This window comes from Salvelinus fontinalis, chromosome 6, assembly GCF_029448725.1.
Source record: "Salvelinus fontinalis isolate EN_2023a chromosome 6, ASM2944872v1, whole genome shotgun sequence".
NCBI classification, from domain to species: Eukaryota; Metazoa; Chordata; class Actinopteri; order Salmoniformes; family Salmonidae; genus Salvelinus; species Salvelinus fontinalis.
This window is the reverse complement of record NC_074670.1, coordinates 28,253,387-28,277,924: the sequence shown is the minus strand read 5'-3', so window position 1 is coordinate 28,277,924 and position 24,538 is coordinate 28,253,387. Positions and strand designations below refer to the sequence as shown.

The 24,538-nt window shown below is 47.8% G+C and overlaps 1 protein-coding gene across 2 annotated transcripts; it reads left to right on the top strand.

Moving 5' to 3' along the window:
• Positions 1–916: 916 nt before the first annotated feature.
• On the top strand, positions 917–24,538 carry LOC129857553 (SWI/SNF complex subunit SMARCC1-like). Of its 2 annotated transcripts, none has more exons than XM_055925910.1 (26): positions 917–1,167; positions 2,252–2,371; positions 2,618–2,703; positions 2,922–3,096; positions 3,204–3,273; positions 3,728–3,797; positions 3,910–3,985; positions 4,133–4,258; positions 4,539–4,633; positions 4,777–4,910; positions 5,532–5,591; positions 5,722–5,759; positions 11,832–11,953; positions 12,071–12,142; positions 12,310–12,423; positions 12,694–12,847; positions 13,139–13,309; positions 13,999–14,257; positions 14,497–14,658; positions 16,368–16,423; positions 19,895–20,036; positions 20,129–20,289; positions 20,699–20,833; positions 22,229–22,496; positions 22,698–22,814; positions 22,915–24,538. In XM_055925910.1, the coding sequence occupies exons 1-26, from the start codon at positions 982–984 to the stop codon at positions 23,004–23,006; spliced, it is 3,261 nt and encodes a 1,086-aa protein (XP_055781885.1). In that variant the 5' UTR covers positions 917–981; the 3' UTR covers positions 23,007–24,538. The 2 variants fall into 2 exon arrangements, with proteins under 2 accessions (XP_055781885.1, XP_055781884.1); XM_055925909.1 differs by having other exon boundaries at positions 4,515–4,633.

Sequence of the window (24,538 nt, the reverse complement as noted above, 5' to 3'; positions counted from 1 at the left end):
AATAAAGTGCATACTTACTTATTTACTTTATTGTCCCCATGGGGAAATTTTGTTGCAGTGTCATGTACACATTTAAAGTGGCGTTAAATACAAAACAAGATTGACAATACAACTTTCAATAACAGTCACGCACCAATAAAAATAAAAAAATAGTAAGAAATAAGAAATAAAACATTTAAAACAAAGACTAGCCTGCTGGCCTTACGGGGTCAATGGGAACATTTTCCCGAGCTATTTAAGAGGGATATCACACCTGGCACAAATGATTGTCTCGTTCTATTTTTCCTGCTGAGGGGTGCCCTATACCTGCGCCCAGAGGGGGGTAAATCACACACACTGCAGGTCGCAACAGAGCCGCGCCCATCTCAGCTCAGATACAGATCTGTTGTTCTGAGGGAGCAAGGAGAAACAAACGTTTCCTATTGGAGAGTCTACTGGATTAAGAGAGGGTAGGTCAAGAAGGTGAGGTCTGGTTACACCTCTAAACAACATGAGAGTTCCAGATGGAATAGCATCAAAGACTACGGCGAACTCTCTAGGTGTAACAGGGATATTGTAACGAGGTAAAAAAAAAAATCCTCATAATTCAGTAACAATCCTTCTGCAATAAAATGTTGACTCACCAGCAGGATATGATTATTAAACCAGTTATTAAAAAATAAAGACCTGTTTCTATACAAAATATCCTTATTGTTCGAAATTAATGTGTTTTTATATTAACGACCACGCTAAAAATACTTGTCTAAAAATGGAGACCTCTATATTCATATGTGTTCATAACGACAGATTTCCTAATATAATGTGTACGACATTTCCAACCCTGACCTTCACACTGACCCTTCCCAAATGAACCCTCTTTATCGCGAGATTCAATAACTTTGTGCTATGTACAAATCTGCGCATGCGCATTTTTAATTCGAAAACTTGCTTGGTGAGTGACGCGGTTGAGAAGCGAAACAGCAGCGGACAGGACAAGAAACAATGGCGACAGCGGCAACTGCAGCGGGTGGAACGGGTTCAGGGGGACCAGCAGCCGGCCTTATGGGCGTCGGTACTGCGGTGGGACGTAAGAAAGATGGAGGTCCTTCCTCGAAATACTGGGAGAGCGCAGAAACGGTCTCTCAGATCGATTCGGTGCGCCAATGGATCGGGAAACACTACAAAAAGGTTAGCGAGTGCTGGTTTTAACCTCCATTTGATTTCCAACATCAAGGCACGCGTCTGTAGCACAATGGAAGTGCTATCTAGATATCTCTTTCAATATATTGCTCCTATTAGGTACTTGTGGCAAACTAGATATGAATAGATAGTTTGCTTCATGGATCTAAAGATGTCCATCACAACATTACCCAACTAACGTTACATGAACATTACATGTCAAGAGATAGCTAGGCTAACTAACGTTAGCTGCTAACTGAACAGCCTTAGCGTACGGTCCGTTTGTTTTGTTACACGGCCAAGAGTTGTCTGTTTGTGTAAGCTACCCATCTAGGGTAGCAAGGTAGCTAACGTAATTACTTTTGTTTTCATCTGACTCTATCTGAGCGTAGCTGGCTAGCTAACGTAACGGAAACTAGCTTCGGTTGGTAAGATATCTGTATATATTTGAAACGGTATCATAGATGTAAACATTGAGGTGATCCGGTAAGGCACGGGACTTGATGTAACTAACGTTAGTTAGCTACGGTAACGGCTGGTAACATTGTGATTGACCAGATAATAGCAGACGGATCATTGGGCCATTTATGTTTAGCTAATTAGCTGAATTGTCTTGATGGGAAACCTCGACTACCTCGTGTACCCGAACTACTTTGCGCTCGGAGACCAACTGTGTTCCACACATAACCAAGCAAAGGCTGCCTTTGTTGACTACAGCAAACCATCAAAACATCTCCGCGTGGTCATGGATTTCCCAAAACAACTGTATTGAAAGAAGTAGCTAGCTACTGTAAACTATTTTCTACTGTATGTATTTTCTTGAAACCAGGAAGACACTTTTCAGTGACCAGTGAAGGGGCCTCGCTGAAAGAAAAAGTGATGTCATATCACCCTGCATTTACCTAAGAAAGGCTGCTGTTTTGGTCTTATAGTATGAGCTATCTACTCATGAGATCTTGTGTGTGCCTGCATTTGCCATGTGTTTGTCTGACCATGTAGCCTAACACTTCTGTGGTCTCACAATATTCAATCCCTCCTTTGTCACACATGAGTGTGCCTCCCTGACTAACACAGTGGTCTTGTGGTGTCTTAGTATGTACAGGCAGACTCTCCCTCCAATAAGTCCCTGGCAGGGCTGGTGGTGCAGCTGCTTCAGTTCCAGGAAGATGCTTTCGGACGGAGGGTGAACAACCCTGCCCTCACCAAGTTACCTGTGAGTATCTCCTCCACACACATCTTTACACCTGACCAGGTTGGGACAGGGACGGGATGTACACCCACAGTGAAATTGAAGTGAATCCTATAACGTTTTGGGCAAGGGAAGAATGGGCTATAGAGGGTTGGAGTGCTTCCCAATCACTTCTGCACATTTTGTGTCACAGTAGTTTGCCCTGTCTTTATCTATCTTAGCCAGCTTGTGTGAACGTCCCTCACCTTTTCTTCTGTATTGCCTCATCAGACCAAGAGCTTCCTGGACTTCAAGGCAGGGGGTGCTCTGTGTCACATCCTGGGCTCTACCTACAAGTTCAAGAGCGAGCAGGGCTGGTGAGTAGGGTCTTGATTGAATACTTAAAAAATGCATCATTCCCACCTTGGACTAATCACTTATATGATTTGTAGAATGAATAGGTGAAATGTTCTTTCTGCTATGGAATCACATAGAAGGTAGTGGTTGCTTCAAAAGAGGGAGGGGAAATAAGGATGCCCTGTTGAGTTGAGACTGTAAGTAACAAAAACATGTTCTATCCCTCCTATCTGTGCAGGCGTAGGTTTGACTTGCAGAACCCCTCCAGGATGGACAGGAATGTAGAGATGTTCTTGAATGTAGAGAAGACCCTGGTTCAGAATAACTGCCTGACTCGACCAACTGTGTTCCTGGTGCCTGACATGGAGCAGAAGCAGGCCAATAAGCTGAAGGACATCATCAAGAGACACCAGGTAAGACACGCCCACCCAAATCACACCAACCAATGGTAGGATTGTGTCACCACTCGCCAGACATTCAAATGGCATCGTAAGCTACTCTCCTAACTTCTTTCCTTTAGGGCTCCATCACCGAGGACAAGTCTAAGGCCACCCATCATATCTACCCCTCTCCAACTCAGCAGGAGGATGGTAAGTAATGTGCGCTACTGAGAAAGGAAATAAAGCTACCCTTGCAATGTATATATCATCTACTTTGTTGCTTGATCCCATGAGGCTCAGTTCGTAGAGCATTGCGCTTGCAACGTCAGGGTTGTGGGCTCGATTCCCACTGGGGACCAGTACAGAGAACTATATGAACTCACTACTGTAAGTCGCTCGGGATAAGTGCGTCTGCTAAATTACTAAAATGTAAAAAAAAATATATATATATATTATACACTGGTAAAGGCGGGATTGTGCTGTAGTCTTTGAATCTAATTCCTTATGGTCACGTTACTGAGGCTTATTCTACTCTCATATCACATTTCAAAGAAAGTGAAATGTGTGTATACAGTAATATACTATTATTAATACAGTAGTCGGTATGCATTACTTGAGGATGTGTGTGTATACGCTGATAGCAAGGTGTGTGGTTGTCTTGCAGAGGAGTGGCTGCGTCCGGTCATGCGTAAGGACAAGCAGGTGCTGGTGCACTGGGGCATGTACCCAGACAGGTGAGAGACTGGCACCGTTAGACTTCAGCTTTGCTGGTTCACTCTGTCCTCTTACACGTTCACCCACTGTGGCCTGTTACTGACCTTTAACCCCTCTTCTCTGTGTGGTCAGTTATGACACCTGGGTGTCCACCAGCGATGTGGAGGGGGATGTGGAGGACCCACCCATCTCTGAGAAGCCCTGGAAGGTGAGGATCGAGCATCCAGTCATGTATAATGTTTTTTATATATATATGCCAAATCAACCCCCGCCTCCAGCCTGAAAAGTACTAGCAGACAACAACACCCTTGCGTAGTGGATTAGTTTCGACTCCTCTTCCCCTCTCCTCTCCCAGGTGCATGCCAAATGGGTCCTGGACACCGACGCCTTCAACGAGTGGATGAATGAGGAAGACTATGAGGTGGACGAGAACAAGAAGACTGTGAGCTTCCGCCAGAGGATCTTCCCAAAGGAGGAGGAGGTAGGCCAAACTCTGAGGTGTGCGTTATGGATTCTTAGGAAATGTGTGTCTCGGTGAGTTGCTGCACCACAGGGCTCTGCACGGTGGATTGTTGTCTTGTTCTTGTCTGTGTCGTGTCACCCATCCTTTCGAGCTCTCCTCTCCTCACCACCACATCCTCCCTCTTCTCCTCCCCCCCGCTCCCCTCTGTGTGAGACTGGTCCATCTTCTCATTCTCTCTCTCTCTCATCTGGCCATCCCTCGTGGTTCTGATCAGTCTTCCCGTACACCCGATCGTAAGGAGCGCAAGGCCAACGCCGCCGGGAAGAAGAGGAGGCGCTCGCCATCTCCCCCGACCACCCCAGCCGAGTCCCGCAAGAAGGGCGGCAAGAAGGGGTGAGTCCCCCAATAACCACAGATCTCGGACCAGCTTAACCTGCCCAAATCATAACCTTAGCCATTAGGGAGAAAAACACTAAACTGACCCTGGATCAGTGTCTTGGACAAACTTCACTGACCTTTTGACCTCCTGTCCCCAGGAACCCTGGGTCTCACTGGAAGCGTCGTGGCCACCGTGGCGAGGAGGAGGAGGAGGAAGAAGAGGACCTGACCAAGGACATGGAGGACCCCTCGCCTGTTCCCAGCATGGAGGAGGTCACTTTGCCCAAGAACGGTCAGTTGATTGTCCAACTCATCCCTCTTGTCTCCCACATCTGCTCTCCTCCCTCTCGATCCTTCACTCTGTTCTTTTTCTCACCCCTACCTCCCCGTGGTCCCCTCCGTCCTCCTTCATTGTCTCAGTCACTCTAAATCACATGTTGTAAATCTTCCATTCTCTCTCTCTCATGGTCCTGTTTCTTTCTCTCAGTGCATCCATCTAATGCTTGTCACCATGTTGACATGCAGTTTATTCATCTCTGTAGTAACTGCAGTTAGTTATTTTCTAATTCAGAGAGGAACAAACTGTTACACACGTACACTCTGTCCTTGCCAAGATGGCATGGAATTGTCCGGGGGGGACTTTCTTCAGTGGTGCATTGAAGGGAGTGCTATTCGAGCTGAAAGTGCTCTAAGCCAAACACACTGAACTAAAAATTGTATTTTTGGACCCAGTCCCACCTGCAATGTCCCGCTTCTGCAACCCCGCCTCCCTACTCTGTATCTATTACCGTGGCTGCTTTTGAAAAGAGAGCTTACAAAAGAAGAGACAGCCTATAGCTACTGTTAGTGTATTTCACCCGTACCATACTCTCTGGCTATTCTTCAGCCTATTTTTCTTCTTCCCTGTCCTCAGTGAACTCTAAGAAAGATAACGAGAACACCCCAGTGAAGGGAGGGGCAGTGGCTGATTTGGGTAAGTGTGTGCAGAACTATTTCAGTGTTTAAGTATCTACCTGTCTCAGTACTAAACTGTCAATCACCAAGATGTATTGAGTCAAGCAATGGATAGAGTGATGTCATAACGTCCCCTTTCGGTCTTCCAGATGATCTGGAGGATGACTCTGTGGTCTCTGGAGGCAAGGTAACACCCGTTCTTCCTTAAAAACCTTTAATGATTGCCTCTAAATGCTGTCTCTTCTCCATCTCCAAGATGGCGTAGCAGTGTAGACGTCTTTGTCCTGTCGTGTCCCGTGTCCCTTGTATATATCTTTTTACATCTTTTTCTTCGCATATCTTTTAAAAATACTTTCTTAAACCTCAACTTCTAAATACTCTCCTGCAACCCGCTTCACCCAATGTGGCGTGGATCTGCTTTTTTCTAAAGTATTTCTATTTACTTCTGATCTGGAATCCATCTACTGAAGATAGCCAGCTAACTGCCTACCAGCTATCAGTTAGCAAACCATTGCTAGCGGTCATCAGCTAACCTTTAGCTCGGAAAGCTCTCGCTAGTTCGAACAACGTGACTAAAACCAGAGCATAACGGACCTATTTCTCTCCATATCCCCGGATTCCTACCGCAAACTCTGAACATTTTCATCTGGATCTTCGCAACTAGCTAACCACAATCCCGGGTGACCACTCCTGGCTAGCGTTTCCATCCCGGAGCAAGCACCAATTAGCCTGAAGCTAGCCCGGCTAGGGCTCCTGTGCTACCACTGAAGCCCACTCCTGGGCTACAATATCCGGACCCCTTTACTGCCGGTACGGAGCACGGAACCCCGCCGATCCTCTACGACTGGAATACCGACATAATCTACCCGAGGACTCCAACAGGCCCCTCAGGCGTGACGCCCGCTGAAGGCCCATTCTGCTAACCTACTAGGCCTGTTAGCTACCTGGAACCCTACTAATTCCACGACTGGTCTATCGACGTCACCGCACGAAGAGGCAAAAACAGACTCCCCCCAAAGGCTAACTTGCCTGCCCCGGTCTGCTAACTGCTAGCTTATCTTGCAGCTAGCGCAGCCAGGAAGCTAGCACCAGTTAGCAAACACAATTCTACAATTCACAACCTCTCTTTCGCCATCGCTATCCGGCTTGGATTCTCTGTCGACACGACCACGTCTGGTCTGCAGACGTGCCCTCAACCGGTGCAATCAAACGGCCTCCGTCTGAGCAGACCCCCTCCGTCTGAGCAGACCACCCGCCGGGCTACTAACTTTAAACGCGTGCTAGCTTAGTGGAGGCCTCACTGCTCCATCTACGGCTGCCCCCTGGACACTATGATCACTTGGCTACATAGCTGATGCCTGCTTGACTGTCCATTAATTCACGGTACTCCATTCTGTTTATTTGTGTTTTATCTGTCGGCTCTGTGCCTTAACTCAGGATCTGTGTGTAGTTAATCCGACCCTCTCTGCCCAGTCGTCGCCATTTTTACCTTCTGTTGCTGTGTTAACAGCAGCTAGTCAGCTATCTCACCTGTTGTTTTAGCTAGCTCTCCCAATCATGACCTGCAATCACTTTATGCCTTATTGTATGTCTCTCTCAAATATCAATATGCCTTGCATACTGTTGTTCAGGCTAGTTATCATTGTTTTGGTTTGCAATGGACCCCGTAGTTCCACTCTCCGTACCTCTGATACCTCCTTTGTCCCACCCCCCACACATGCGGTGACCTCACCCATTGAGACCAGCATGTCCAGAGATACAACCTCTCTTATCATCACCCAGTGCCTGGGCTTGCCTCCGCTGTACCCGTGCCCCACCATACCCTGGTCTGCACATTATGCCCAGAATCTATTCTACCACGCCCATAAATCTGCTCCTTTTATTCCTTGTCCCCAACGCTCTAGGCGACCAGTTTTGATAGCCTTTAGCCGCACCCTCATCCTACTACTCCTCTGTTCCTCGGGTGATGTGGAGGTGAACCCAGGCCCTGCATGTCCCCAGTCACCCTCATTTGTTGACTTCTGTGATCGAAAAAGCCTTGGCCTCATGCATGTCAACATCAGAAGCCTCCTCCCTAAGTTTGCCTTACTCACCGCTTTAGCACACTCTGCCAACCCTGATGTCCTTGCCGTGTCTGAATCCTGGCTTAGGAAGGCCACCAAAAACTCTGAGATTTCCATACCCAACTATAACACTTTCCGTCAAGATAGAACTGCCAAAGGGGGAGGAGTTGTAATCTACTGCAGAGATAGCCTGCAAAGTTCTGTCATACTTTCCAAGTCTATGCCCAAATAGTTCGAACTTCTAATTTTAAAAATTAATCTCTCCAGAAATAAGTCTCTCGCTGTTGCCGCCTGCTACCGACCCCCCTCAGCTCCCAGCTGTGCCCTGGACACCATCTGTGAATTGATCGCTCCCCATCTAGCTTCAGAGTTTGTTCTGTTAGGTGACCTAAACTGGGATATGCTTAACACCCCGGCAGTCCTACAATCTAAGCTTGATGCCCTCAATCTCACACAAATCATCAAGGAACCCACCAGGTACAACCCTAAATCCGTAAACATGGGCACCCTAATAGACATTATCCTGACCAACTTGCCCTCCAAATACACCTCTGCTGTCTTCAATCAAGATCTCAGCGATCACTGCCTCATTGCCTGTATCCGCCACGGGTCCGCGGTCAAACGACCACCCCTCATCACTGTCAAACGCTCCCTAAAACACTTCTGCGAGCAGGCCTTTCTAATCGACCTGGCCCGGGTACCCTGGAAGGATATTGACCTCATCCCGTCAGTTGAGGATGCCTGGTCATTCTTTAAAAGTTACTTCCTCACCATATTAGACAAGCATGCTCCGTTCAAAAAATGCAGAACCAAGAACAGATATAGCCCTTGGTTCACTCCAGACCTGACTGCCCTCGACCAGCACAAAAGCATCCTGTGGCGAACTGCGATAGCATCGAAGAGCCCCCGTGATATGCAACTGTTCAGGGAAGTCAGGAACCAATACACGCAGTCAGTCAGGAAAGCAAAGGCCAGCTTTTTCAAGCAGAAATTTGCATCCTGTAGCTCTAACTCCAAAAAGTTCTGGGATACTGTAAAGTCCATGGAAAACAAGAGCACCTCCTCCCAGCTGCCCACTGCACTGAGGCTAGATAACACGGTCACCACTGATAAGTCCGTGATAATCGAAAACTTCAACAAACATTTCTCAATGGCTGGCCATGCCTTCCACCTGGCGACTCCAACCTTGGCCAGCAGCCCCTGCCCGGCCCGCTGCTACTCGCCCAAGCGTCCCCAGCTTCTCCTTTACCCATATCCAGATAGCAGATGTTCTGAAAGAGCTGGAAAACCTGGACCCATACAAATCAGCTGGGCTTGACAATCTGGACCCCCTATTTCTGAAACTGTCCGCCGCCATTGTCGCACCCCCTATTACCAGCCTGTTCAACCTCTCCTTCGTATCATCTGAGATCCCCAAGGATTGGAAAGCTGCCGCTGTCATCCCCCTCTTCAAAGGGGGAGACACCCTGGACCCAAACTGTTACAGACCTATATCCATCCTGCCCTGCCTAGCTAAGGTCTTCGAAAGCCAAGTCAACAAACAGATCACTGACCATCTCGAATCCCACCGTACCTTCTCCGCTGTGCAATCCGGTTTCCGAGCCGGTCACGGGTGCACCTCAGCCACGCTCAAGGTACTAAACGATATCATAACCGCCATCGATAAAAGACATTACTGTGCAGCCGTCTTCATCGACCTGGCCAAGGCTTTCGACTCTGTCAATCACCATATTCTTATCGGCAGACTCAATAGCCTTGATTTTTCTAATGACTGCCTTGCCTGGTTCACCAACTACTTTGCAGACAGAGTTCAGTGTGTCAAATCGGAGGGCATGTTGTCCGGTCCTCTGGCAGTCTCTATGGGGGTACCACAGGGTTCAATTCTCGGGCCGACTCTTTTCTCTGTATACATCAATGATGTTGCTCTTGCTGCGGGCGATTCCCTGATCCACCTCTACGCAGACGACACCATTCTGTATACTTCCGGCCCTTCCCTGGACACTGTGCTATCTAACCTCCAAACGAGCTTCAATGCCATACAACACTCCTTCCGTGGCCTCCAACTGCTCTTAAACGCTAGTAAAACCAAATGCATGCTTTTCAACCGTTCGCTGCCTGCACCCGCACGCCCGACTAGCATCACCACCCTGGACGGTTCCGACCTAGAATATGTGGACATCTATAAGTACCTAGGTGTCTGGCTAGACTGCAAACTCTCCTTCCAGACTCATATCAAACATCTCCAATCCAAAATCAAATCTAGAGTCGGCTTTCTATTCCGGAACAAAGCCTCCTTCACTCACGCCGCCAAACTTACCCTAGTTTCACTGACTATCCTACCGATCCTCGACTTCGGCGATGTCATCTACAAAATAGCTTCCAATACTCTACTCAGCAAACTGGATGCAGTTTATCACAGTGCCATCCGTTTTGTTACTAAAGCACCTTATACGACCCACCACTGCGACCTGTATGCCCTAGTCGGCTGGCCCTCGCTACATGTTCGTCGTCAGACCCACTGGCTCCAGGTCATCTACAAGGCTATGCTAGGTAAAGTGCCGCCTTATCTCAGTTCACTGGTCACGATGGCTACACCCACCCGTAGCACGCGCTCCAGCAGGTGTATCTCACTAATCACCCTTAAAGCCAAAACCTAATTTGGACGCCTTTCCTTCCAGTTCTCTGCTGCCTGCGACTGGAACGAATTGCAAAAATCTCTGAAGTTGGAGACTTTTATCTCCCTCAACAACTTAAAAAATCTGCTATCCGAGCAGCTAACCGATCGCTGCAGCTGTACATAGTCCATCTGTAAACTACCCACCCAATTTACCTACCTCACCCCCATACTGCTTTTATTTATTTACTTTTCTGCTCTTTTGCACAACAGTATCTCTTCTTGCACATGATCATCTGATGATTTATCACTCCAGTGTTTAATCTGCTAAATTGTAATTATTCGATTTATTGCCTACCTCATGCCTTTTGCACACATTGTATATAGATTCTCTTTTTTCTACCATGTTATTGACTTGTTTATTGTTTACTCCATGTGTAACTCTGTGTTGTTGTCTGTTCACACTGCTATGCTTTATCTTGGCCAGGTCGCAGTTGCAAATGAGAACTTGTTCTCAACTAGCCTACCTGGTTAAATAAAGGTGAAATAAAATAAAAATAAATAAATAAAAATTGTAAACTGTTCGCTATTCATCCACAACCATCTATCATTGATAGATCTAGGATCAGATGATCCTAACCCCCACTTCTTAGCATATCCAGAAGAGGGATAGAAAAATATCTGACCTGGTGTCAGTGTTTAGAAGCAATGTCTACCCATTTGTAGATTTGGGCCCGGTTTCCCGATAGCGATGGAACTTAGGCCTGATAGGATTGAAGGAAAGGTAGTGCTTGTCTCGGATCGGCTTTCTCCATTCAAATCTTTCCTTAAAATTAAAATTATTTCACAAAACTGATGACGGATCAGCTCCTATTACCACCTATGGCTGTAAATATTGAGTCAGCTTATTATACTGCTTACCCAATGACAATGCACATCGTTAGGCTACACATCCTGAAATATGTTGAGGCAAATTAGACAGTAGCCTACGAGTAGAAAAATATAACTCGGTTTAGTTTTTATGTGTCGCTTGTTTGTATCCATCGCAAAGATATTGGCACCTTTTGTATTTGTAGTCAACTTTGTTCTGAAGTTATCGGCGGTCACATAGACCCACATGGTTTATCAGTCTATGTTTAGCGGAGGTCTAGAAGTGACACGGGAGTGCAAATAAAGCATCTGACGACGCACTTCCCTGTTCTATGATTGGTCTGATGCATGCATTAGATCACGAGCGTTTTCAAGTGCAACGTTATTAATGATGGTTTTGGGGAAACACCTCAGAGATTTAACGATGCTCCCTATGAAGGTTCTAGCGATGATCTTAGCCGTAATATGTTTTTGGGAAACCAGGTCCTGTTCTGTAAGCAGTAAAGTAGCACCAGACCCAGTCTCATTCTGATTCAGTTCTCCTACATTTGGGATGGGATTATTCCGGATGAATCTGGATATCCTGCTTTTCTGACATTTATCCTCCATTTGTATATAATAGAAACTGACCTACCCCCTAGCCAAAATTCTGCTCTCCTTGGTTGCCTATGTTGACCTGATCTCATCTGTGTGACTCTGTCTCCCCCTGTAGGAGGAGGAGGAGCAGGGCAAGGCCGAGGTCAACCGCCTCATCGACTCCAGCGAGGACAACGTGACCGAGCAGACCCACCACATCATCATCCCCAGCTACGCCGCCTGGTTCGACTACAACTGGTGAGGATGGGCCCGCTGTTCTTGGTGTGTGGGTAGTGTATTGTGTGTGTCTTGGGTGGGGGTGTTGGGCTGTATTTTATGTTTGTGTCTGAGTTTACCCCCCCCCCCCCATTTCAGTATCCATGAGATTGAGAGGCGTGCACTGCCGGAGTTCTTCAACGGCAAGAACAAGTCCAAGTCCCCAGAAATGTGAGTCCGCAAAGAACACTGCCCCACACAACTCACTCAACCCATTAAATTCACTAAGAATTGTTCATCGTACATACACACACCCCCATTGCTGTCTAACACATTACGTCCTTATTTGTTCCAACGATTCAGTGGTTTGTTTGTCAAAATGTGTCTGTCCCTGTCAGATACCTGGCCTACCGTAACTTCATGATCGACACGTACCGGCTCAACCCCCAGGAGTACCTGACCTCCACCTCCTGCCGCAGGAACCTGACCGGAGACGTGTGTGCCGTCATGAGGTGAAGGGTCAAGGGGTTAACATGAAATGGATTCCTTAGGGCAGCAGCTAGGTCATTGTTCGTCAGGGCACACCGTATGCAAAACGCGTTGTAATATGTTTTTTGGGGGGGGGTTAGTTTAGGTTGTTCCTTATAGTTCCAGTCAGATTCTTTCTGTTTGGTGCCTAATGAATAAGACCCAGGTTTAGTTGGACTGTTTTGTCTTGCTCTAGATCACTGATCAAGAGTGATGATTGTGGAGTATATTCTTTGCATGTATCTAACTACTAGGGTGCATGCGTTCCTGGAGCAGTGGGGGCTGGTGAACTACCAGGTGGATGCTGAGAGCCGGCCCCTCCCCATGGGCCCCCCACCCACCCCCCACTTCAACGTGCTGGCTGACACCCCCTCTGGCCTGACGCCGATGCACCACCGCCCCCCACAGGTTGGACAACTACATGAAGCTTTGGTCACATTGCTTTCACCTATCCAGTCCTTTCAGGTCGTTGGATACTGAGGGAGTAGAGGCTAGGGGAAGGGTCTTTAAACCCAAGCCTTTTAGTGCCGATAGCGAATTATGTCCAAATACACATACAGGCGTTGTGTGTCTGTAACCATTGAGTTTGATGATTTAATGGGTCACAAATGTTGAGCGATTGTGTGCGAATATTCACTGCATTCTCTGACCACAGTGTGATTCCTTTCAACCTCCCCTGTCTCTCCTCCGTCCTTCTAGATCCCCTCCGGCCAGCAGATGCTCAACTTCCCAGAGAAGGGCAAAGACAAGCCCTCTGACATGCAGAACTTTGGCCTGCGTAACGACCTCTACTCCAAGAAGAACCCCAAGAGTAAAGGAACCAGCGGCGGCCGGGAGTGGACCGAGCAGGAGACTCTGCTCCTATTGGAGGTACGTCAGTCACAACAGACCAGCTGACCAATCACAAACATAATCTAAAACCTACCAGCCTATTGTCGTGGAAAATCATCTCAGAAATATAACGCTTTATCAGAACTTGTGAAATCAAAACATGCTTTTATTGACAATTGTATAACCATCTGGAATGTCCCGCGGAACACACCCCTTCCCAGAGCACTGGTTCGCTCTTTATACACATCCACACACATGAGATCATTACATACATTAATTAAATTACTTCTCCTATGGTCATCTGTCACCATTAAACTTCATTTCAGGCTTCCTGCTTGTCTACGCCCAATAACGCCTGTATCCGCTCTTGATTAGATTATAATGGGGGCAGGACCCCCTTGTCCCCTAAAATTAATATATGTCTATCTTGCCCTAAGCACTTATGGCCTTTACCCTAAGCACTTATGGCCGTTCCTGTCAATTTTATCTTCATAATGGTGTCCTGCTTTTTACATACATGCACTTTAAAGCACATATGACTTTGGCCATCTGCTAATCTTTGGTTTCCTGTATTTACCAGAATGGCAAATGCACTCACGTCTGCCTTCTTCTCCTATTTTCTAGTATACACCTGTCTATTGTTTAATAGTGTGATATCTACCTACATATGTATCAATTACTCCTACACTATCAGAGCCCTTCTCATTCCTCCATCTCCTCCCTACCAGGCTCTGGAGATGTACAAGGACGACTGGAACAAGGTGTCGGAGCACGTGGGCTCGCGCACCCAGGACGAGTGTATCCTGCACTTCCTGCGTCTGCCCATCGAGGACCCTTACCTGGAGAACTCTGAGTCGTCCCTGGGCCCCCTGGCCTACCAGCCCGTACCCTTCAGCCAGTCAGGCAACCCTGTCATGAGCACCGTGGCCTTCCTGGCCTCCGTGGTGGACCCCCGTGTGGCCTCCGCCGCCGCCAAGGCAGCCCTGGGTACGTGTTGTGGGGCTGGGTATGTGGGTAATTTGCAAGGGTGTTTTATCACAATGTGTTTATTCACAAAATAAAATGTGTTTTCATTTGTATGTAATTTCACGTTGCATGTAGTGTGTCGTAATGATACAGTTGTGTGTGTGTAATATCGCTGTGTGTTTGAACATATCTGTGTGTGTGGAGGGACTATCACAAGGTGTGAGTCTGTAGCTAACTACAGTGTCTCCCTCTCTCTCCAGAGGAGTTTAGCCGTGTGCGTGAGGAGGTGCCAGCAGAGCTGGTGGAGGCCCATGTGAAGAAGGTGCAGGAGGCGGCCCGCAGCACGGGCAAGGTAGACCCCGCCTATGGCCTGGAGAGCAGCGGCATCGCAGGAACTGCCCCCGAGGAGCCCGAGAAGACCGGTAGCACAAACACTCGGAACAGAACACATGCATTCAGATATACGTACACACACCCTGTCGCACATTAGCGAAGGTAGATAAAAAAAATACTCTTGTGCGTACTCAAACTATCACAGTTGGTTGTACCTGCACCAAAACTCCAGTATTTTTCCTTCATAGCTCATTCTCCATCTTTTTAAATTGGGAGCCAATTTGATATTAGCGCTTTTATTTCCATGACTGATCAAAACTTGTTTTCTCATGGCTCTCTTGTCCTTCTGCAGAAGACATATGGTGAGCGATATGTTTGGAACATAGAATCTCAATAAAGTCACAGTATCAAATAGCAATACATATAGAATAGCGTAAACACACGGGCCTTCATATAAACATACAAAAATATTCTCTCAGGCCTCCCGGGTGGCGCAGTGGTCTAGGGCACTGCATCGCAGTGCTAACTGCGCCACCAGAGTCTCTGGGTTCGCGCCCAGGCTCTGTCGCAGCCGGCCGCGACCGGGAGGTCCGTGGGGCGACGCACAATTGGCATAGCGTCGTCCGGGGTAGGGAGGGTTTGGCCGGTAGGGATATCCTTGTCTCATCGCGCTCCAGCGACTCCTGTGGCGGGCCGGGCGCAGTGCGCGCCAACCAAGGGGGCCAGGTACACGGTGTTCCCTCCGACACATTGGTGCGGCTGGCTTCCGGGTTGGAGGCGCGCTGTGTTAAGAAGCAGTACGGCTGGTTGGGTTGTGCTTCGGAGGACGCATGGCTTTCGACCTTCGTCTCTCCCGAGCCCGTACGGGAGTTGTAGCGATGAGACAAGGTAGTAATTACTGGCGATTGGATACCACGAAAATTGGGGGGAAAATGGGATAAAAAAATAAAAATAAAAAAAACATTCTCTCATCACATAGATCAAACATATTCATGCATGCAATACTCACTCACACAAAATATCCACCCAGATACACACCCCCACATTTAGATGGAGTACTGAGTGTTACCAGTGGAGGGCAGCAAATAACCAAGACACACACAGACCACAGCTAACAGGTTAGGGCGAGGCTGCTAGTAGCCAGCTGTCTGCAGGTCACCTAGACCTTATACCTACCTCCTGCATGTGTGTGTGCACTCACGTGGGTAAACCCAGATGTGTATTCTCACCAGAACATTTTGAGGTGCCAGCTGAAATCTAGATGGTCAATGGGGGGGGCAACGTAGAGGTTTCTTCAGAGTGTGTTATATGTCTGTGCCCGGCTGTCGTGCTGTCTATTGGATTAGAACGGCAGATGGGGCGTGGGGGAAGGGGTTGAAACTGGGTCAACACACTATGCCATGTGCCAGGGCCTCAATGCCTGGAACACACACACACAGCAATCACTCAATCGGCAATTACACATGAATAAATGCATGTTACACATACACGCATCAACAACCAATAAATGGCTTAAATGCATTCAATACCCTCCCCAAAGCAGTCTACCATCTCTCATACAGGTCAATACTCGCATAGTAAAAAACATGCTCACATGCGTACATGCTTTTTCAAACACACACATGCATGCACTCTCACTCCGCATCGACTCGCTCACTTTTCCCCAAAATAATGTCTGAGTCATGGCGAGCGTCTACTTATGATGCATAATCTGTTTGTGATCATTTTCTCTGAGAAATGTCTTGTTCGTTGTCTATCCCTCTACTCTAAGCCCCTCCCTCTCTCTCTGTCGCTGTAGAGCCAGCAGAGACCGAGAAGGTGGACACAGACTCCGACTCCCAGCAGCCTGACAAGGTGAGACGGCCCAGGGGCGAGAGGTCTTTAGCATAGTTTATTAATTCGACCACCAAAAAATACAGCTTACATAACTTGAAAAAGCCATATAAACTCAGCAAAAAACATGTGTAAAAAACAAACTTAACATGTGTAAATATTTGTATGAACATAACAAGATTGTTCCACAGATGTGACTAACATAAATTGAATGTGTCCCTGAACGGGGGGGGGTTCAAAAGTAACAGTCGGTATCTGGTGTGGCCACCAGCTGCATTAAGTACTGCAGTGCATCTCCTCCTCATGGACTGCACCAGCTTTGCCAGTTCTTGCTGTGAAATGTTACCCCACTCTTCCACCAAAGCACCTGCAAGTTCCCGGACATTTCTGGGGGGAATGGCCCTAGCCCTCACCCTCCGATCCAACAGGTCCCAGACGTGCTCAATGGGATTGACATCCGGGCTCTTCGCTGGCCATGGCAGAACACTGACATTCCTGTCTTGCAGGAAATCCCACAGAACGAGCAGTATGGCTGGTGGCATTGTCATGCTGGAGGGTCATGTCAGGATGAGCCTGCAGGGAGGGTACCACATGAGGGAGGAGGATGTCTTCCCTGTAACGCACAGCTCTGAGATTGCCTGCAATGACAACAAGCTCAGTCCAATGATGCTGTGACACATCGCTCCAGACCATGACGGACCCTCCATTTCCAAATCAATCCCGCTCCAGAGTACAGGCCTCGGTGTAACGCTCATTCCTTCGACGAAAAACTAAAATCCGACCATCACAACACCGCGACTCGTCAGTGAAGAGCACTTTTTGCCAGTCCTATCTGGTCCAGCGACGGTGGGTTTGTGCCCATAGGCGACGTTGTTGCCAGTGATGTCTGGTGAGGACCTGCCTTACAACAGGCATACACGCCCTCAGTCCAGCCTCTCTCAGCCTATTGTGGACAGTCTGAGCACTGATGGAGGGATTGTGCGTTCCTGGTGTAACTCGGGCAGTTGTTGTTGCCTGTACCTGTCCCGCAGGTGTGATGTTCGGATGTACCGATCCTGTGCAGGTGTTGTTACACATGGTCTGCCACTGCGAGGACGATCAGCTGTCCATCCTGTCTCCCTGTAACGCTCTCTTAGACGTCTCACAGTACCGACATTGCAATTTATTGCCCTGGCCACATCTGCAGTCCTCATGCCTCCTTGCAGCATGCCTAAGGCACGTTCACGCAGATGAGCAGGGACCCTGGGCATCTTTCTTTTGGTGTTTTTCAGAGTCAGTAGAAAGGCCCCTTTAGTATCCTAAGTTTTCATAACTGTGACCTTAATTTCCTACTGTCTGTAAGCTGTTAGTGTCTTAATCGAACACGTTTGAACACAGTATGACAGCGAGATAATAAAACAAAGAAGAACAACATCTATCTCATCATTGCAGTTACATCGTAGGATACATTCATATGTGCGCCGAAGACGTCAAACAGTTTTTACCTTTCTTTTTTAGAGCTGGCAGTCGTACAGTCTGCCCCTCCATTTACTACTCTCCTTCCATCTTTCGCTTACTCTGTTCTTCTCTCTCTCTCCATCCATCCACCCTATCTCTCTGTGTGTAGGAAGGCCACGGGGCAAATGTAACGCCACAGATAACATTAGCAGGCGTCAGCCATGCATCAGTGACCGCTGTAGAGGCTGAAATGTTCATTAACCTTCATTAGCCATCGCCTATCCACACCGGTTCTAGTCCTGATGGCTTTACTGCAGGCTTATTGAAATGCAGGGCATTAGCTATGAGCCTTGTTCGGTTTTGTATATTTTTCTCCTTAGGTAATTGAGAGCTGTCTGGCTATAGTCTTCAGTTTGGTATTTCTCAGGTCTATATCACCTATACCTGTTTCTCAGTTCTGTGTGACCTGTATATACGGTGCATCTTGACTTTTTCCTCATTTTGTTACAGCCTTATTCTAAAATTGAAAAAAAAAATCTTATCAGTTGACACACAATACCCCATAATGATGAAGCAAAAACACGTTTTTAGAATTTTTTCCAAATGTATTTAAAAAAAGTTATTTTTATTTTCACATTTACGTAAGTCTTCAGACCTTTTACTCAATACTTTGTTGAAGCACCTTTTGGCAGCGATTACAGCCTCAAGTCTTCTTGGGTATGACGCTACAAGCTTGGCACACCTGTATTTGGGGAGTTTCTCCCTTCTCTGCAGATCCTCAAGCTCTGTCAGGTTGGATGGGGGGTGTCGCTGCACCGCTATTTTCAGGTCTCCCCAGAGATGTTAGATCGGGTTCAAGTCGGGGTTCTGGCTGGGCCACTCAAGGACATTCAGAAACTTGTCCCGAAGCCACTCCTGTGTTGTCTTGGCTGTGTGCTTATGGTCGTTGTCGTTTTGGAAGGTGATCCTGAGCAATCTGGTGCAGGTTTTCATCAAGGATCTCTCTGTACTTTGCTCTGTTCAGCTTTGCCTCGATCCTGACTAGTCTCCCAGTCCCTGCGGCTGAAAAACATCCCCACAGCATGATGCTGCCACCACCATGCTTCACCGTAGGGATGGTGCCAGGTTTCCTCCAGATGTGATGCTTGGCATTCAAGCCAAATAGTTCAATCTTGGTTTCATCAGACCAGAGAATCTTGTTTCTCATGGTCTGAGAGTCTTTAGGTGCCTTTTGTCAAACTCCAAGCGGGCTGTCATGTGCCTTTTACTGAGGAGTGGTTTTGTCTGGCCACTCTACCATAAAGGCATGATTGGTGGAGTGCTGCAGAGATGGTTGTCCTTCTGGAACGCTACAGCTCTGTCAGTGACCATCTGGTTCTTGGTCACCTCCCTGACCAAGGGCCTTCTCCCCCGGTTTCTCAGTTTGGCCGCATGGCCAGCTCTAGGAAGAGTCTTGGCGGTTCCAAACTTCTTCCATTTAAGAATGATGGTTGCCACTGTGTTCTTGGGGACCTTCAATGCTGCGGAAATGTTTTGGTACCCTTCCCCAGATCTGTGCCTCGACACAGTCCTGTCTCGGAGCTCTACGGACAATTTCTTTGACCTCATGGCTTGGTTTTTGCTCTGACCACATCTGCAGTCCTCATGCCTCCTTGCAGCATGTGTGCCTTTCCAAATCATGTCCAATCAATTGAATTTACCGCAGGTGGACACGAATCAAGTTGTAGAAACATCTGAAGGATGATCAATGGAAACAAGATGCACCTGAGCTCAATCTCAAGTCTCATAGCAAAAGGTCTGAATACCTATGTAAATAAGGTATTTCTGTTTTTATTTTATACATTGGCTAACATTTTGAAAAACCTGTTTTCGCTATGTCATTATAGGGTATTGTGTGTAGATTGCTATGGAATTTTATTTATTTAATCCATTTTTGAATATGGCTGTAGCGTACTACAATGTGGAAAAAGTCAAGGGGTCTGAATACTTTCCGAAGGCACTGTAAACATAATCAGCTGTGTAACACTTTAGTCTTACCTGTCTCTGTGGTCTCAGGCTGAGTCTAAGGACGAGGCGGAGAAGCCCAGTGAGTCTGCTGAGAAGCTGGCCGAGGGAGAGAAGGTGAAGAGTGAGACGGCCGAACCGTCTGAACGGGAGGAGGGCGAGAGTGAGGGAGGAGAGGGCAAGACTACAGCAGGTAGGGTAGATCTAAGCAGAATATACATTTTGTGTTTGGGTTGTATAAGTCCTGCATCCACTTGAATGATAGTGTTTATTCAACGTTTTCAGACAAAGACAAGGAGGAGGCCATGGAGACTTCAGAGGACAAAGAGAAGGAGGAGCAGGGAGCGATGGAAGAGGAGAGGAAGAAGCTAGAGCCGGACGGGGGGGAGGGGAACATTGCCACTGCAGCCGCCGCTGCCCTCGCCTCAGCTGCCACCAAGGCCAAGGTTTGCTTCTTCCAGAGGGCCAAGGGAATAGCACTTTTTATATCGAGCCCTGAAACTACACCGCAAGCATAGCGCTGTTTTTCGGTATGCTCTGTTTTTGGCGTTCGAAACCAGAAGTAGCAAATTGAGGCAGATGTCGAAAGCGAGAGCCGGCTTTTCAGTTGGGGAAACTTGAACGAAATGCATGAAATAGACATGAACCCTTAACAGATGCTTCGCCAGCTCTATTCACTCATGCTATGCTTGCGCTGCCGGTGTAGCATCTCATTGATCGGTGTGTCCGTTTTGCCCACGGCTCAAAAGCTCTTGCGCTACACTTATACTACCTGGCCAGTCTAGTTTGGCCGTAAGGCGACGCTTTATATTTCCGTTACATCTCTTTCCTCTGTATTCCTCGCTTTCCCTGTAGCACCTGGCGGCGGTGGAGGAGAGGAAGATCAAGTCTCTGGTGGCTCTGCTGGTGGAGACTCAGATGAAGAAGCTGGAGATCAAGCTCAGACACTTTGAGGAGCTGGAGACCATCATGGACCGAGAGAAAGAGGCTGTAAGTAGTGGCCCCGAGGTGGATTGTGGGAAATGTAGTTCAATGGGAGGACTGCACGCGGGCTGAAGGTGCTTGTAGTTTCAGATCCCTTTGGGATGTGAAAGGATTGCATTTGCATCTGGATTGTAGCGGTATCAGTTGTCACCCATCCAGGCATTTCAGAGATGTGTGTGAGGGAGAGCCAACGACAGATGGATAACTTGGCTGAACAAATAGATGGTTTTGGGAGTGGGCCTATATATACAATATAAGCAGAGGAAGTGAAGTGTCAATATACAACATTTGCATTAATAATGGCTGGTAATTTTGAGGTTAGTTGCGGAGTACAGAGAGGATAGTAGAGTAAAGAGCATGAAAGCCCATGAAGGGAAAGCACTTGGGGAGGGGTCAGGCATCGTTGCTGTGCCCATTTGGATACACATGGTTTAAGAGCAATACAATAAGCTAGTCAACTAACTGCTGGGTAGATAGTGGGCCTCTAGTCCAGTGGAAAGTCAGGCTGTGTGTGTCAGGAGGGTAAAACTCTGTAAAGCGTGGAGCTGCTGCGGACCGCAGCCTGATAAATAGTGCATGAAAAAGCCAGCCAGTCGTTACATAACCCTCTGGAACAGCACCCAGGCTGCCCCCCTCCTACCGCTACCACAGGCTGAAAACACTGGGTTATACACACATACACACTCATACACACACTGTGTCTCCGTCGTACACACACATATATATATATACAAACACTGAGGGCACGCCTCACTGTCTTCAGTACTTCGTATTCTTCCTCCTCTACAAATGTACTTACACAGGGAATAGACTTCCTCACCTCCTTCAATCTCTTTCTCTACCTCTCTCCATCCCTGTGTCTCTGTAGGGTTTCTGGTAATGGAATTCACCCATTGATTCCGTGTCAGAGAGAGTGTTAGTGGTTTATTGCATGCAAATCAATCCCTTTATTGACATTTCCAGCCATTGCTCCCCCTCTCCTTCCTGCTTCCAGAGTGGTCCTGTTTCACTGCCCCCTCTCTTCCTCCCCACAGTCTCATTCCATCGCTTTTCCTCTCCCGCTGTACCGCTCTTCCCCTCTGTCATAATGTCCGCTATCGTGATCAGCTTGTCTATGGCTTATACTCTTTAAAAGAGAGTATACTCTTTTATACTCTCTTCTTATTCCTATCCTTCATTCTTTGATTTATCAATCCATGAAATGAAGCTGTTTCTGTATCATCACCCACTCTCTCTCTGCCTGTTCAATTAAATTAGCTTTATTGACATGATTATCTTTTCAAAGTGATACTATGAGTAATGATCATCCTTCTACTTGTGGACAGTGGGCTTTTGAGAAGTGAAGGGGAATGATAATCTTGATTAATAGTATGATAAAATGATGACCCCCCCCCCCTCCAGTTGGAGTTGCAGAGGCAGCAGCTGCTGACGGAGCGCCAGGCCTTCCACATGGAGCAGCTGAAGTATGCTGAGATGAAGGCCCGCCAGCAGATGGAGCAGCAGCAGGCCAACACAGCGGCCCAGGGCCCCGCACCCCACCATGGTCCCCCAGGGCCAGGCATGCACCACGGACCCTCCCACCACGGACCCCCTCCCGCCATGCACTCCGGACACGGCCCCCCCGGACCCGGGTTCCACCCCATGGGTCCCCACCACCCGCAACAGACCGGTAAGGACACACACACACAGGAGCACACCATTTCTCAGCAAAGAGGCACACAAAGACCCCGAAAGTCCTGGAACTATATCCAAGGCAAGGGAATAACACCAAATATCAGCTAGGAAACATTAGCCTGTTTTCAAAAATATGTTCCAGCACACTGATTCTGTGTTAGGCCAAGAGTCTCACCAAGCCTCTCCTTCTGTTTAGGACCAATGGGAGGGCCCGGTCAACCCTTACCAGGACGCATGATGCCTGGCGGCCCCCCCACTGGCAGCATCCCTCCCATGATGGGTCCCCGCCACCCTGGAGCCCCCAACGGCATGTGTGAGTACACTCTCCGTATCCGCCTTCCAGATCCTACTCAGCCAGAAAGTGTGTGTGTTGGTGTGTCCCATTCTCAAACCAGTGTGTTCTCTGTCCTCAGACCCTGGCCCCTCGCCTGTACAGGCTGATGGTATGCCCCCAGCGTCTGTGGGACCTCAAGCGGCAGCCCCAGCACGAGTTGCTGACAGCTAAGATCCCTGCCCACAAACAAACACACACCAACACACACTCACCTTTATAAAACCTCAGCTCATTGATGGCCTTGCTACTGGCTGGGTGTTCTCTCAACTCCAAAAACTCCTCCTGGCTTACACACATACACACCTCCTTCCCTCTCAGGGCACAGCGTCGAGGGGGCTGTGGCTCTGACCCTCCTAGTAAGAACACTGTTTTCTCTTCAGTCAGTCTGATGTGGGGCAGATCAGATAGGCTCCTCCCAGTCATTTTTAAGACTATATTGTGTGTGTTCTCTATTTTAAAAGAATATGAAGCTGATATTCCTGGAGGAAATCTGAAAACTCACTTTTCCCTCTCATCTTTTTAGAATGACACAGTAGTCTCTTCCTCTCCTTCAGCGCAACACCAACTCCCCCTCTTCCTCCCCCTCCCTCACGTCTTCCCCCAACACAACACCAGGGGGAGCTAGTTGGGTTTGAGGGCTAGTTGATCGTTTAGGGACGTGTGTTGTGTACTGTAATGAATGGGATCATAAAGGTTCCTTCGACACACACAGAGGGGGCCAGTAACCCGCCCCTCACACACACACACACACACACACACACACACACACACACTCTTCTCACTGAGAATCTACCTCTCCACTTCGCTCTTCTGAAGCTAAAACACTGTAGTCCAAAGTGTGTGTTCGTTGTTGGTGTGTTCGTTGTTGGTGTGTTCGTTGTTGGTGTGTCAGAAGAGCAGAATGTGCGTACAGCAGAGACAGGTGTTTGACTGTCTGCTCGGCTGCTCTGCCCCCCTCCCCTCCTATCACATGGGTCAAACCACCGATCGATGGGGGTGTCCAGAGGGCCCATAACTCATACCCATAGCCCCCACCAGCCAGGCATAGCACTGTACTACTCACACACTTAGCTGAACCCTGCTCTAGTACACTGGAGGCTGCTCACACACAGGCCTAAAATCCCACTGACATTCATCCATCCTTTTAGTGAGCTAGGTATGGTGATTATAGTTGTAGTTAAAAACAATGTGCTCTTCCTCAGTTGTGGAGTGGGCTTCTAGCTGTTCTGGTGCTGATAATGTAGCTGCTACCGCTAACTCTCTTCATCCATCTCCATTCATTTCAACACCCCTCTACACCTTTCTGCTACCTCTGCCTCCTACTGCTCTTGCTCTCTGCTAGCTACCTCTCTGCTCTGCGCACCCCTCTGCTACCTCTAGTACACCTCTCTCATTCGCTGCCCACGTGACTGCTGCGTTACTGTTACCCCCCCTCAGGTAGAATATCACATACACACAGTGTCTCTCACACACTTCCTCATTCAAGGTCTTTCCAGTCTGTTATATCACAAATAATCAGAACCCCCTTACATCTTCTATCTTTTTTTGTTTTATGGTCATGTATTTTTAAGAATAAACTTTGTGTAGATTTGAGTTATCTTTGTTCTTGGAAGTTTGTAGCATTTTTTTATTTTATTGTTTATTCAGGTCTGTTGGTACTTGGACCTGGACAATGTCTAATAAATTGTTTTTGTATTAAGTGA

What these genes read in the sequence shown, in the direction of transcription:
- LOC129857553 (XM_055925909.1), top strand. Translation starts at nt 982, where the DNA reads ATGGCGACAGCGGCAACTGCAGCGGGTGGAACGGGTTCAGGGGGACCA. An exon ending in TGGGGCATGTACCCAGACAG is followed by an intron (nt 3,798 to 3,909) that starts GTGAGAGACTGG and finishes CTGTGTGGTCAG; the next exon opens with TTATGACACCTGGGTGTCCA. An exon ending in CGAGGAGCCCGAGAAGACCG is followed by an intron (nt 14,659 to 16,367) that starts GTAGCACAAACA and finishes CTGTCGCTGTAG; the next exon opens with AGCCAGCAGAGACCGAGAAG.